The sequence below is a fragment of the Poecilia mexicana genome, unplaced genomic scaffold (genome assembly GCF_051168715.1).
Source record: "Poecilia mexicana isolate PSO_F unplaced genomic scaffold, ASM5116871v1 scaffold_2, whole genome shotgun sequence".
NCBI classification, from domain to species: domain Eukaryota; kingdom Metazoa; phylum Chordata; class Actinopteri; order Cyprinodontiformes; family Poeciliidae; genus Poecilia; species Poecilia mexicana.
The window spans coordinates 24134342-24147500 of record NW_028263371.1 but is presented as its reverse complement, the minus strand read 5'-3'; the positions used below and the strand labels follow the sequence as shown (position 1 = coordinate 24147500).

Here is a 13159-nt window from a genome sequence, read left to right as displayed (position 1 = left end):
ATCCATCGGTATCACTTACCTATTAAAATTAAGAAGGATGGATGTGAAGATCGATTTCTTTGATATTTTTTCTTCTCTCTGCTTAACGCTGGTAAGTTCTCCTAAAGATTTCAGTTTAAAAGCTGTAAAGTTGTCTTCTTCTGAATCCAAGCAAGGAGAGGGCTGTGTCACTCCCGGACATAAGATTGGACAGTGCCACCATAGCATAGTGGTCAAAAATATATTACATCTGTAGTAGTTTAGGACTACCATTGGAAATGAATGGGAAACGGTTTAGAGACGTTTAGCTTAACAATTCTCAGCTGCTGTGTCAGAGGCTAGGGTTTGATTGCCAGGCCAATGGCCAATGGGAAGTGTGTTATATAAACAGGAAGAGCAGCGACTGTATGTTGCAGAAGAAATGAGTACATCCTCCCCGTCGGGGAATTGAACCCCGGTCTCCCACGTGACAGGCGGGGATACTCACCACTATACTAACGAGGAGCTGCGAAGAGACCCTACACCCGGTGTTCTCGGGTCCAGCTGAAGCAACCTAGAGGTTACGTGTATGTTTTAAGTAGTCATAATGCGTTGTCTTTCACCAGAATGCATTGCCTGAGGTAGAGGTGTGCCGATCGATCGGTCACCGATCATTATGCAGAAAAAAAAACAAAAATCTGCAAGTAAGTGTGTGTGTGTGTGTACGTGCGTGCGTGTGTGAGGGTAGGAGAAAACTTCTGCAAGCATTGGTGGTTCAGTGGTAGAATTCTCGCCTGCCACGCGGGAGGCCCGGGTTCGATTCCCGGCCAATGCACTCCCTTTTATGAGATGTCTTATATAAAGAGTGGATACTCACTGCTTACGAGGAGCTGCCACCGGACCCTACACCCGAGCATAGGGTTTATGTTGCAGAAAAAAAAAATCTGTATTCTCCCCGTCGGGGAATTGAACCCCGGTCTCCCGCGTGACAGGCGGGGATACTCACCACTATACTAACGAGGAGTTGCGAAGGGACTCCACACCCGGTGTTCTCGGGTCCAGCTGAGGCAACGTAGAGGTGTGTTTGTTTTGGCGTGACTAGTTACCAAATCATATTGTCTCTTCGGCTCAAACTGGGATTATTTTTGATTTTCTTTGCCTCAGGAGAGGGATCCTGAAGAAGAAAGCCAAGGGGCCCCTTGCGGAAAACCACGCTTGGTTTCCCTGGTTAAAAAATGGTCTTCTGCAGTTTGACCTGGTGTGGAGCAAAAAAGAATGGATCAAATACATTTTCTTTAAATGTTATGATTAATACATAAGAGCTAATCAATGTAGAACCGACACATAAACCAAACAACATTAAATCAGAAGACAAATTATATTACTAGGTAACACCAGACACCGTAGTAGTAGAAAGTAATGCTCCCGCTACATATAATATATTCGGCTGAAAAGATGCGATTGTGATGATAAACATGTTTTATATCCATCGGTATCACTTACCTATTAAAATTAAGAAGGATGGATGTGAAGATCGATTTCTTTGATATTTTTTCTTCTCTCTGCTTAACGCTGGTAAGTTCTCCTAAAGATTTCAGTTTAAAAGCTGTAAAGTTGTCTTCTTCTGAATCCAAGCAAGGAGAGGGCTGTGTCACTCCCGGACATAAGATTGGACAGCGCCACCATAGCATAGTGGTCAAAAATATATTACATCCGTAGTAGTTTAGGACTACCATTGGAAATGAATGGGAAACGGTTTAGAGACGTTTAGCTTAACAATTCTCAGCTGCTGCGTCAGAGGCTAGGGTTTGATTGCCAGGCCAATGGCCAATGGGAAGTGTGTTATATAAACAGGAAGAGCAGCGACTGTATGTTGCAGAAGAAAACAGTACATCCTCCCCGTCGGGGAATTGAACCCCGGTCTCCCACGTGACAGGTGGGGATACTCACCACTATACTAACGAGGAGTTGTGAAGGGACTCCACACCCGGTGTTCTCGGGTCCAGCTCAGGCAACATAGAGGTTATATGTGGGTTTTGGAGTGACTAGTAACCAAATTATATTGTCATCTGAGGACTGATGGGCCTCATAGAGACCAAAGCCCAGTCCTAATATAGTGGATCCCCTTGTTTAGGGGTAGGCATGAATGCAGTAACTGAAATGTATGAAAGTCAATAGTCCCCATTCAGTATAAGGACAAGAATGTGTGTGTGTGTGCAAGGGCAGAAGGATTGATATGTAAGCATTGGTGGTTCAATGGTAGAATTCTCGCCTGCCACGCGGGAGGCCCGGGTTCGATTCCCGGCCAATGCAGACCCTTTTTTTGTTTACTTGTATGAGATGTGTAATATAAAAAGGAAGAGCAGCAACTGTATGTTGCAGAAGAAATGAGTACATCCTCCCCGTCGGGGAATTGAACCCCGGTCTCCCACGTGACAGGCGGGGATACTCACCACTATACTAACGAGGAGCTGCAAACAGACCCTACACCCGGTGTTCTCGGGTCCAGCTGAGGCAACGTAGAGGTTCTGTGTGGGTTTTGGAGTTGCTAGTTACCAAATTATACCAAATTATATTGTCATCCTCCCCGTCGGGGAATAAACAAACAGTCCTTATTATGAGGTTATAATTTTTTCTTTTCAAAAACTACTTGTTGTACCATAACAGAGTCTAGTTATTAAACTTAATAGGACCTATTAATCCCATGTAACTAGGAGGCTGAAAAAATGCACTGCAAACAAAAGCCTCTCAGGAGGTTAGAAATATTATCCTTTTTGCAAGCCAATCTGCTGAGTTTCCTTAAACAGAAACTTTTTGAATTATGTTGAGTATAAAGTGAGTTGGTACTATTTAAACAAAGCTTGAATTGAATTCTATGTTAATTAGTGCAATGGAGTTAATTGTAAGATTTTCTGTAAAATTTCTTTCAAATGTTGTCAGGTGTTTTATTTATTAATACATGCTCCAATCTTTTTTGCTCCATACTAGGTCAATACGCTTTAGAAGACCATCTTTTATCCAGGAGATATGGCCAAGCAAGTGAATGAGCTCATGCATCTTAAATATGAACAACCTTATTTAGCTTATCTACAGGTCATTGAGAGTGTCTGGGATGCAGAGGCTGGGGTACATGGACAGTTCTTCAGGAAAAGCCACACACCATTTCCATTCAGCTCCTATGCAGAGGCCAAAAAGGTCAAAAATGATCTTAGTCTGTGGGACAAATCTCAGCCAAGGAGAGAGGATGCTGAACAGCAAAATGCTTTGTCTATGGTTCGTAAAAGTGGAAGGGATGTCACAGATAGTCCTGGGTGACTCCAACCTTCAGTTTGGAAAATGCAGAAGAGAGACTTTCTGGTGGGTTTTACAAAATGATGATGTGGGCTACCCTTTGTATCCCATCCAAAATTTGCAAAAGGATGAGGAAGCCAGCATCTGTATCACAGAGAGGCCAAGCAAGGTGATCCACCTGACCTTTGTGAAGCATGTTCTCGGTTTTAAGGAGGTACAAGATGTCTTTGACTATGAAGCCAGCAGAGACAAAGTTGCAGTAGCTTCTTCTGAAGATGACCAGCTGGTTGGGTGTGTCTCTCAGGCCAAGAACACTTGGAAGGAAATTTGGGACAGTAGAGAAGATGGTTATGCTGGATCAGGAAGATCTGAAGAAGCTCAAAGAGACCTACGTATTGAACCAGCCAGTTCAACCAAACAACATATCCATGAGCACTGCAGGACCAAGATATCCACTTTTTTCAGAGCTGCTGGAAAGAGTGGAGAAAATAATGAAACAGTTTTACTTGGCCAAGGATCCCAACAACGTCCCTCTGTTTAAGTCATCCATACTGAAGATGTGGTGCATGGGGAACATTCAGCTGAACTGTCTGCACAGAGAAGGTGTAAAGGTCTGCATTTGGATTCCTGTCAGAGGTATATCACAGCAGGAGGGTTACCATTTCCACCAGGACCAGTGGGTAACTGGAAATGTGGTTTCCACCGAGCTGTTCCAAGTGCAGGACATGACAGGAGTTGGGCGTTGGAGCTACCAAAGACATGAAGCAGCCTGGAGTTGTCCTTCCTGCTGTGTTTGATTGAGCTTTCATAGCTGAATTGAACACTTCATCCAAAAGGATCATTAGCCAGGAAAACTATCCTGCACTCCAAATGTGACTGTGAGGCGTCAGCAGCACAACCGACCGCAAGACCATCTTAATGTTTCAAAAGGAGGAAATCTGGTCAGAAGCCATCCAGGGTTCTCCAAAAGGTGAGGAAACATGAAGAAATGTAAACACAGAAATGTATTCACATTGTCTGTAGTTGGTCCTAGGAGATGCAGGCACCATTAGCAGGTTGTCAAACTGGGCTAGGATGAAACAAAAACATTACTGAAGGTGAAACTCAAACTCACAACACCTCTGAATTATTTGGAAATCTGTGATGCATTACTTTTAGAACCGCCTAGTGGCGACATGTGGAATTAAATAGCAGAGTTGCTGGAAGTGTAGAGCTAGCAGTGCATGACAATGCAGGAGTAGCATTGGGGGGCGAGGGTCATTAAATGCTACCTGCAGCTTTAATTCTGTCGAGAACAGCATTTTTAGTGGTTTACTGTCTCCCCTTTCAGCAAAGAGTAAGCGTTGACTCGAAACAGTCGACTAATGTGGTTATATTTATATTTGAATGAAGAACGAGAAGATGCTACTTCAGGTCTTTCTTCAAACAGCGAACGCTCCAAACAGAACCGGACGAGCTAGAATCATGAGGTTAATTCTATCTCATGACGGAACAGGTTCAATGTTTTGTAATCAACAGGAAACCACTGATTCCTTTCTAGTCAAGCGTATACACCGATGTAGACATTTCTTTTTCTTCCTATAACGTCTGAGATCACTTTCGCTCACCCCATAATTGCTTCTAGCCCTCCGTACATGCTGAAGTGTTTCTTCTTTTTTTTTAAATTTACAATTTAAAAATTCTTGATTGATTGATTTTTGAAAAGCCATGGTATTACTGTGTGTTTCAGTTGTGATTATTCACATATTTCGAGCCGTGCCTTCGACAGTTGCCATCGGTGAGTATAACATCAATATGTAACAGTTTGAGTTGTAATCTTTAATTAACTTGGCTTTTTCTTTTTAGCAAAACAAAACAAAGTTTGAGTTAGCTTCATAACAACTGAAGAGAAATTTCACTAAGTTCTGTTACCTCCTTAACCATCTTTAATCTCGTCTAGCTAAACTTAACCCTTGTGTGTGCGAGGACTGAGGCAACTGATACAATTTGTACCATTTGTAAACACAAGGGTTAAAATCTGCAGCAACCTGCCACAAGTGTCTCTTTGGACTTTCTACAATGGCTAATAATTGACACAGGACATGATGATTAGAGGCGTTTACTCTAATTATACAGACGTTTTATTTATTTTATGAGTCAGAAGTAAATAAACTAAAAGTAAAATAGGTCTGGAAAGAAGATATGACCGAAAGTGTTTAACATGTTAAAGAAAAATGTTCTTGTTTTTCATTCACAGCTGATTTGATCTACAAAAAAGTAGGCGACTCCGTTGCCCTGGCGCCAGGTCAAAGTTTTAATATCATCAGTAGCGTAACGTGGAAGCGCCAAACGGACCTCGCCTTGCAGTGGTTCGGCGGGGACATTACTTGTTACAGAGATTTTAAAGGCAAGTTCACCGGAGACTGAGCCATAAAGTGTTGTAAAACTCTGCAGGTTCATTTTTGCATGATCTCCTTTTCTGGATTCTGCCTCCAGGTCGCTGTGACCTGGACATAGAAAGTGGAAGTTTGATCATCAACAATCTGACGTTGGATGACAGCGGCAGCTACACCTTTGACATCAACAACAGCGTTCTTGACAAAAAGGATCTCCGGGTTATCAGTGAGTTTCAGCAAATTTGTTTGGCTTTCACCTAAATGCAGTTGATGGTAATCTGTTGGTGTTTCTGCCAGAACCGGTTCCAAAACCCACGGTATCCGTGGACTGCAACAATGAGAAGACCGTCTGTAATCTCACCTGTGAAGCCAACATCACCTCTGAGTTTGGACCTGTCACTTATACATGGCAAACAGGAGACACAGAGCTGTCCAACGACAAGGAGCTGAGCTTAACAACAGTACAAACACAAAATGATCTAAATGTTCAAGTCAGGATGTGACCTAGTTGTCAAGATAAATCACATTTAAGCCCTGAGTGGTGATTATAGAATGAATATAAGTGGAAACTTTGCTGGTTTTGAGCTGTTTTTCATTTGTTTCTTAGGACAATAAGGAGAGCTCCTTCTCCTGTATGTTGAGAAACCCCATTAGCATCAACTCCAGTGAAGAAGTATCAAAGCCGGTGAGTAGGGGTGAGTTAAAGCACACATTCTGAATATTTTTATTTCTTTGTTCTAAAATGACCTGAACTAATGTCTAAACTCAGCTGTAAACAGTGTGGTTTGCTAAGTCAATTTTTCATGCTTTTTTTGCAGAGAATTTTAAATATACTGCTTTGACTGTAAAGCTCCTGATTATAGCACTGATTCTGGTTGGGACTGGCCTTTTTGCTGCATGCAAAAAACGTAAGAGTTCACAAAAGCATTCAATATTCCTCACCTTTTTATGCTTTATTTAGTTACTGTAAGTACACATTGGCTTTTAATGTTCACTTCAGGTGAGCTTTATTGTGTAAATTTCAATAATCAGCAACAGAAGAATAAAGTTTACCAATTTGACAAATGCAAACTTCATATTAGGGCTTGATTTAACATTAACTGCTTGTTTAAAAGTTACAGCTTTTTTGTCTGTTGTGGCAACAAAAGGAAAGAAAATCTTAAACATTTGCATTTAAATTACAGGGAGACTTGGAGCCATGGCCGGAGTTGGTGAGTGTTTTACAATTTTTGCAACTTTAGTTTTATTTTTCAGCGTTATTAGATATTTAACAATTTCTTTCAAAGAGCTTCATTGGCCTAAAATGCAAGCTTATGTATATAAAAAAACATATTTTGACTGTACATCACCTAAATGGGTAAAGATGGGTTTCCCTGAACCAGGAGGTGCTGCGCTCACTCAACTTGTCGGCCGCCTTAAATCTGCTTCTGTTCTCAGACGTGTCGCGTATTGACTCACCTGCTGAAGAGTTGGATCCGAAGCAGCTCACATCTCCTCCGCTGCCAATGGAGGACTATGAAAACGATGAAGAGAACTTCATGGTCCATCGTGACGAAGACCCTCTCTGGGCTCCACGCAATTATTTAGACAAAGGTTTGTGTTGTTAAGATGTTTAGATCCACCTTAAATAGCTCAAGTTGTTTAGAACAGAGGTTCCTAAACTTTTTGTCTCCCAAAGAGCATCAGCCTCTGCAAGCCCACAGATAATATTTCAAAATATGTAAAGAAACATCAACTTTTAGAATGTTTTTATTCACGAATTGTTACATGACATTTGGCATAAATATTGCTTCATACCTTTAGTTCTGTGGTGGAAAAATGTATTATTAGTGACAGAAAGAGGTTCCATACCTCTACAACTAATTATCAATATAATGTAGGAGTTTTAATGACATTACAGTTTGGCATAATTGTCTTCTTTATTCTTGTTTTGTTTCCTCAGTGGTGGCCGTTTACAGCTACAGCAGTAGCAAAGACGATGAGCTCTCCTTCCAGCAGGGGGCGATCATCTACGTCACCGAAATGAGCGACAATGGCTGGTTTGATGGCGTGATGAACGGGAGCACCGGGCTCTTTCCTGGCAACCACGTGGCGTCCATCATTCACTAGGCAACTAAGCCTGAACAACAATGCATGTCAGTCGACTTTAATATCATAAAAAAAGTTCATTTATTTCAGTAATTTAGCTCAAAAAGTAAAAAATACTGATTCGTTACACATTTCATCTGTGATTATTTTCCAAATATGACTTTTTTTTTTTTTAAAAAAAAGGTTGGCTTTGTATTTTATTATTGAGTGTTTCTTATTATCTCTTAACTACCAATATAAAGTCTGATTTTCGTAGTCTGTCTCTTGTAAAAGAAACTTTGTCCTCAATAAATTTTTACCTGGTTAAATAAAGGTTGAAAAACAAACTATGTTCACTACTAGAATACACACATATATTTAACATTCAGTAACTATCACACAAGTGGTAACTAAAACATTACTTTGTATCAAAAATGTAAAAATACCAAACGAGAGAAAAAAAACAAGTTGGTGGTTAACATCAGTCTCTACATGTCAAATAAAATAACCCTAAACAAACTAAAGAGTAATCCTTCCAGTTAACAGCTGTAAAAGTAAACACACTTAAAATGTTAAAACAAGGCAAAATTACACACAAAACCCTGTATATAATTAAATTGGTCTAATATATGTGCTAGTGCATAAGACTGGAAGATGGCAACAGAAAAGGGGAGGAGCTTCCTGTCCCTTATTACTATGGTAACCAGCAACTGTCAAGAGAAACATAACGGTTTTATTTAACTGACGAGCAGAGCAGTGCGTTATGTTACCTTGTTAGCTTTGTGTGAACAGACTCTTTGGAAACCATAGAGATACTTGAGGTATTTTTGTTTTTCTGCATTTGTAAGTTATTTATCCAAACCTGGCTTGTTGCATGGTTCTTCTATCTACAAAAATGTGTGTTTTTTTTTTTTTGTTTCTTTGTTTTTTCAATTTGTACAGATGCTTGTTTTCATAGTGAATGACTGAAGTATGTGTGTTTTGTTTCTGCTGACACTCATTACCAGAGTTACTAGTCAAAGTTGTATTTTTGGTTCTTTTCATATCAGGATCATGTCTGTTTTCCGGACTTTTTCCACCGTTCTCCTCATTTACTTAATGGTGCAGAAGAGTTGTGGTGAGTACAAATATGGAATATATTGCTTTATTTTGTTCTGTTTTCCTTCTGTTATAAGTGTAAAGAAAAAAACTAAAAGTAGACATGATAAACAGAGACAAGTTAGCAGGTAGAAGTGAAAAAGTTCTTGTTTTTCATTCACAGCTGTGATGATATACGCAAAAGTCGGTGACTCGGTTGTCCTGCATCCAGGTCGGAGCTTTGATAACATCACTTCCATAAGCTGGGGGCACGAAATGAGCCCCATCTTGGAGTGGTTTGGACAGGACATTATTCTTTACAAAAGTCATAAAGGTAAGTTCACCTGTGATTAAAGTGTTGTAAAACCTGCGACCTGCAGGTTCATTCATGTGACGTCTTTATTTGGATCCTGCCCCCAGGTCGCAGTGACTTGGAGAAAACAACAGGAAGTTTGATCATCCACAACCTGACAGTAGAGGACACCGGCCGCTACACACCTGAGATTAACCGCTTGAGTCATAACCCAGTGGTTCTCCAGGTCATCGGTGAGTTCAGCAGGCTTGACTGAACTTTGTTGGCTTTAATCTGAATCCAGCGGACAGTAATCTGTTGGTGTTTCTGTCAGAACCGGTCCCAAAACCGATGGTGCACTTAAAATGCAACCCTAGGAAAACCCTCTGTGACCTCACCTGTAAAGCCAACACCAGCTCTCGGTTTGGACCCGTCATGTACAGATGGGAAGCAGGAAACAAGGTGGTGTCCACTGATAATCAGCTCAGCTTAACAACGGTATGTTGTAAGACGGATCCATTTGTCTGGGGAGAAATCCTCAATGACACCATGACGGGTCGGTTTAGAGCTGTTTTCCATTTGCTTCGTAGAAAAATCAGAGTCGTGCCTACACCTGCAAGGTGAAAAACCCTGTTAGCACCTCGTCCAGCGACGAGGTGGCGACCCCTATCAAAGAAGGTGAGCTGCAAATATAACTGTCTTCTTTTAAAAAGTCTGGCTTTTACTAACAGTTTATTCATGGGGGAAATAACTTTTACCCTTTTTTATTAATTGACAACTGTATTTATTATTTATTCTGGTTATCTTTTATATTAGTTGTTTTGTTTTATTCAAACATTTATTAGTGACAGAAGAGCAACAACTACAGAGGGGAATTTCTGCCGCTGATAAAATAATATATAAATTATATCTCATAATTATGACATAACTTGTTCATAACTATGAGATAACAAAGTCATAAGGAAAATTTAAAAACTTTCATCTCATTATTATGACTTAACTACCTCATGAAAACGATGTAGTATAACTTTAAGTCATAAGTCAGATGGAGTACTTTTTTTTTGAAAGTTCATAACAAAGAGGAACTAAACCTGGGAGAAATAAACTGGCATGACAATAATGATGAACACAGAAAATAATCAAAGTAAAAACAAAAGAACATGGAGAAACGCTAAAGGCAGGAACCAGGGATGAACTGATGAACAGAACATAAGAAAAATAACCAGAGAACGGTGAAGAACTGAAAAATTACAAAATGATGGATCATCAATAATCTAAGGAGCCTCCTTGTCCTTGCTGATGAAAAGCTTCCCCTTAGCATGATGCTGCCACCGTCATGGCTGCCACATAAAGCCAGAGCAGCTAGAGCCGCGGGTGTTGGGCTGTGTTACAGGGACGGATTTAGTTTTAATAACTAACTCTGTATCTCCAGGGTTTCATCCTTCAGCAGTGGTGGTACCTGTTGTGCTTGTAGTCCTGGTTCTGGTTGTGGCTGGTGGCTATGTCAAGCACAGGAAAGGTGAGAATTATTACAACGTCTCATCATATTACATTTCTTCCCATTTTTGGACAAAAACAAGGAAATCTTATCCATCCTAATGTAAGAAGGGTTTTGTTTATCTGTTTTGTTGGGTCCATACGTTTCCTTTTCACGTATGGCTTTGAATTTTTTTCTGTTTCTGTCGCAGTTAGCTGAAATAAATGGTGAAAAACAAACATTCCCTTTTCAGTTGGCAGTAATTTAATCAGAAAACTAACTTATATATTTTCTTTTTTACGTCTACAGAGATGAAACAAGCACTGAATGTCGAAGCAGCCCATGCAGAGAGGACTGCTATGAGCCTGAAAGCCATGAGGAGAAACGGTAACATTCGATCATTTAGAGTCTGGATTCATCCCTCGTTTCTTTGCACTTTAATGGAAAGCAGACAGACTTCCTTGTTGTCCTCTAAGATGTCCTGAAACAACATCTCAACAGGTTTTCTCGGACAAAAGCAACAAAAACATGAGTTACATCTGCCCGGCTGCAAAGATTATTTTTTTACACCATATTTCTCCAATTTACTCAACAGTAATCCATGGCTTGTTGTGTCAAATGCTTTGTTTACTCCCACAGTATATTCCTATCTATCAGTCACGTTAGCTAAATCTTCTAATAGTTGCCATACGGCCGTTGAAGTTGACCTTTTTAGCTCTAATTTCCATGAAATTGTCAAATCATTACTAAAACTATTTTTCTAAAACGTGAAAGATGAGATAAATTGTTCTATTATTGGAGAACCGATATTTATCACCACTTTTTATATGATGTAATGACTTGTTTTGTTGAAATAGATCCATTTGAAAGGACATAACTTCAAATATCAACCAGCCAGACATCAACTAGTAAAAGAAACGTAGCTGAACTCACATTTTCATCTCTGTTGCAGGAATGAGTTTGGAAAGTTTTGAAAGTGGGTGAGTTACCTGATCTTCTATGAATACCTTTACCAAGACAGCTTGAACTTTAACCTCTGTGCCAAGGGTCATTTATCAGCATTGGGTTATAAATGAGGAACTGAAGGTTGTGAAGAATCAGTTAGAAGCTGCAACTGTTTGATGGAGACTTTTGTTTCGGAATATTAAACATTTTTTTTACACGTTCAGAAAACCAAGCAGCAGTTTGCTCTTTACAACACGCAAAATTTATTTTCAGTAAGTTGATTTTGTCTCTTTTGTTCCTGGTGTGGTGACAGATTGACCTCACCAGCGATGATGAAGATGAACTCCAGACAAGGACGCCTTTATCTCCAGGAAGATGAAGAACAACGCCTGCATGACGACCAGGAACTTAAGAAGCAAAGCCAGGAGCTTCAAGTTAACACAGACGTCTAAATTCATCACAGACGTATTGAATCGAGCAAAGCACCTCTTGAGCTTTTTCTTTGAAACCTCACAGCAAACTAAATACATTTTATTTGGAGTTTGAACACAAAGTAGTTTAGAAGAATGTCACGTTGTTACCCTGGCATGTTAACTCCTTTTTGAATCTATCTTAATGTTTAAAGGGTGGACGCATAATGTCATTTTAATAAGAAGAAAATAAAAATGCAGCTAGTTTGAGAGCGCTGCTTGTTGACCGAGGAAGAATCCGGAAGTGATGTTTTCACCCGAGAAGAGCAGCTTTATGGGACAATACCTTTACACCACAAGGAATGGTGTTAGTTTATTTAAGTTTCCTAACTTAAACATGTTAAGTTAGGAGCATATTTAGATAAACTAGTGGCTAAGCTAGTCCATTCTGTGCTCTGAACATTTTGAGTTGGACTGCTTGGATTTTGTCCCCATCTTAAAAGAGTTGCTCGTTTTTTTCAGTACAACTCAAACATGTGCTGCTCTCTGCTGCAGTACCGACTGCGCCCCCCAGGGGCGCTGCAGCCAAACCGAGCAGGAATCAGCAGCACTTCAAGGCTAAAACATCAAAAATATTCTTCCTTGCAGTTTATTTCTTTGGACTATTTTTCATATTTTGAGTTTTCTTCTCCTACAAAAGCCGGTTTCTTGTATAAAACAAGGATAAAAACAGAAAGATTCTGTCTGTAAAAGAAAAATATAGATATTTAATTTTAGTTTAATAAAATGTACCATTTGGGCACCAAAATGTAAAAGTGTATAGTCGATTTAACGGTGTCTCGAGAGTCTTTAAAATCTCATTGCAAGAAGGAACATGGTAAACAATGCATTTCCCCTGGAGGATCAATAAAATATTGTATTCTATTGCAGGTATAGTTCTGATTAATAATCATTTAATTTCAAGACTAATCATGGATTTTTTGAACTCTGAAGTTGAGCCAGTATTGACTTACAGACACACACACACACACACACACACACACACACACACACACACACACACACACACACACACACACACCCCTGCACACACGCACACACACACACACACACACACAGGCATAATGTAGATATTTCAAACACAGAGAAAACACAAGAAAGACTAGCACACACACACCCAACAATATCCAAGGCCATAGTTCACGGTGAACCTGTGTGACGCCCTCTGCTGGTCCAGCTTGTTCTGTTAACTGTGTTTCCATTAAAT

General features: G+C 40.0%; 2 protein-coding genes, 1 long non-coding RNA gene and 3 other non-coding genes across 6 annotated transcripts; 5 read left to right on the top strand and 1 right to left on the bottom strand.

Annotated features, from left to right (window-relative positions):
* The first annotated feature begins 722 nt into the window (after positions 1 to 722).
* trnag-gcc (transfer RNA glycine (anticodon GCC)) lies at positions 723 to 793 on the top strand. The gene has a single exon. It is a non-coding gene; the product is annotated as a tRNA-Gly (tRNA).
* Positions 794 to 909: 116 nt separating this feature from the next.
* trnad-guc (transfer RNA aspartic acid (anticodon GUC)) lies at positions 910 to 981 on the bottom strand. Its single transcript has one exon. It is a non-coding gene; the product is annotated as a tRNA-Asp (tRNA).
* A 1219-nt stretch (positions 982 to 2200) lies between these two features.
* Positions 2201 to 2271, top strand: trnag-gcc (transfer RNA glycine (anticodon GCC)). Its single transcript has one exon. It is a non-coding gene; the product is annotated as a tRNA-Gly (tRNA).
* A 2975-nt stretch (positions 2272 to 5246) lies between these two features.
* Positions 5247 to 6320, top strand: LOC106907324 (uncharacterized). Its single transcript, XR_015765417.1, has 3 exons — positions 5247 to 5850; positions 5922 to 6085; positions 6232 to 6320. It is a non-coding gene; the product is annotated as an uncharacterized LOC106907324 (long non-coding RNA).
* Positions 6321 to 7066: 746 nt separating this feature from the next.
* LOC148160629 (abl interactor 2-like) lies at positions 7067 to 7912 on the top strand. The gene is made up of 2 exons (XM_088013046.1): positions 7067 to 7217; positions 7567 to 7912. The coding sequence occupies exons 1-2, from the start codon at positions 7130 to 7132 to the stop codon at positions 7731 to 7733; spliced, it is 255 nt and encodes an 84-aa protein (XP_087869172.1). The 5' UTR covers positions 7067 to 7129; the 3' UTR covers positions 7734 to 7912.
* Positions 7913 to 8344: 432 nt separating this feature from the next.
* LOC106907323 (uncharacterized) lies at positions 8345 to 12189 on the top strand. The gene is made up of 9 exons (XM_088013058.1): positions 8345 to 8808; positions 8953 to 9102; positions 9189 to 9314; positions 9395 to 9558; positions 9651 to 9738; positions 10493 to 10579; positions 10847 to 10924; positions 11490 to 11517; positions 11796 to 12189. Exons 1-9 carry the CDS (start codon positions 8664 to 8666, stop codon positions 11932 to 11934), a joined length of 1005 nt encoding a protein of 334 aa, XP_087869184.1. The 5' UTR covers positions 8345 to 8663; the 3' UTR covers positions 11935 to 12189.
* The last annotated feature ends 970 nt before the right edge of the window (positions 12190 to 13159 follow it).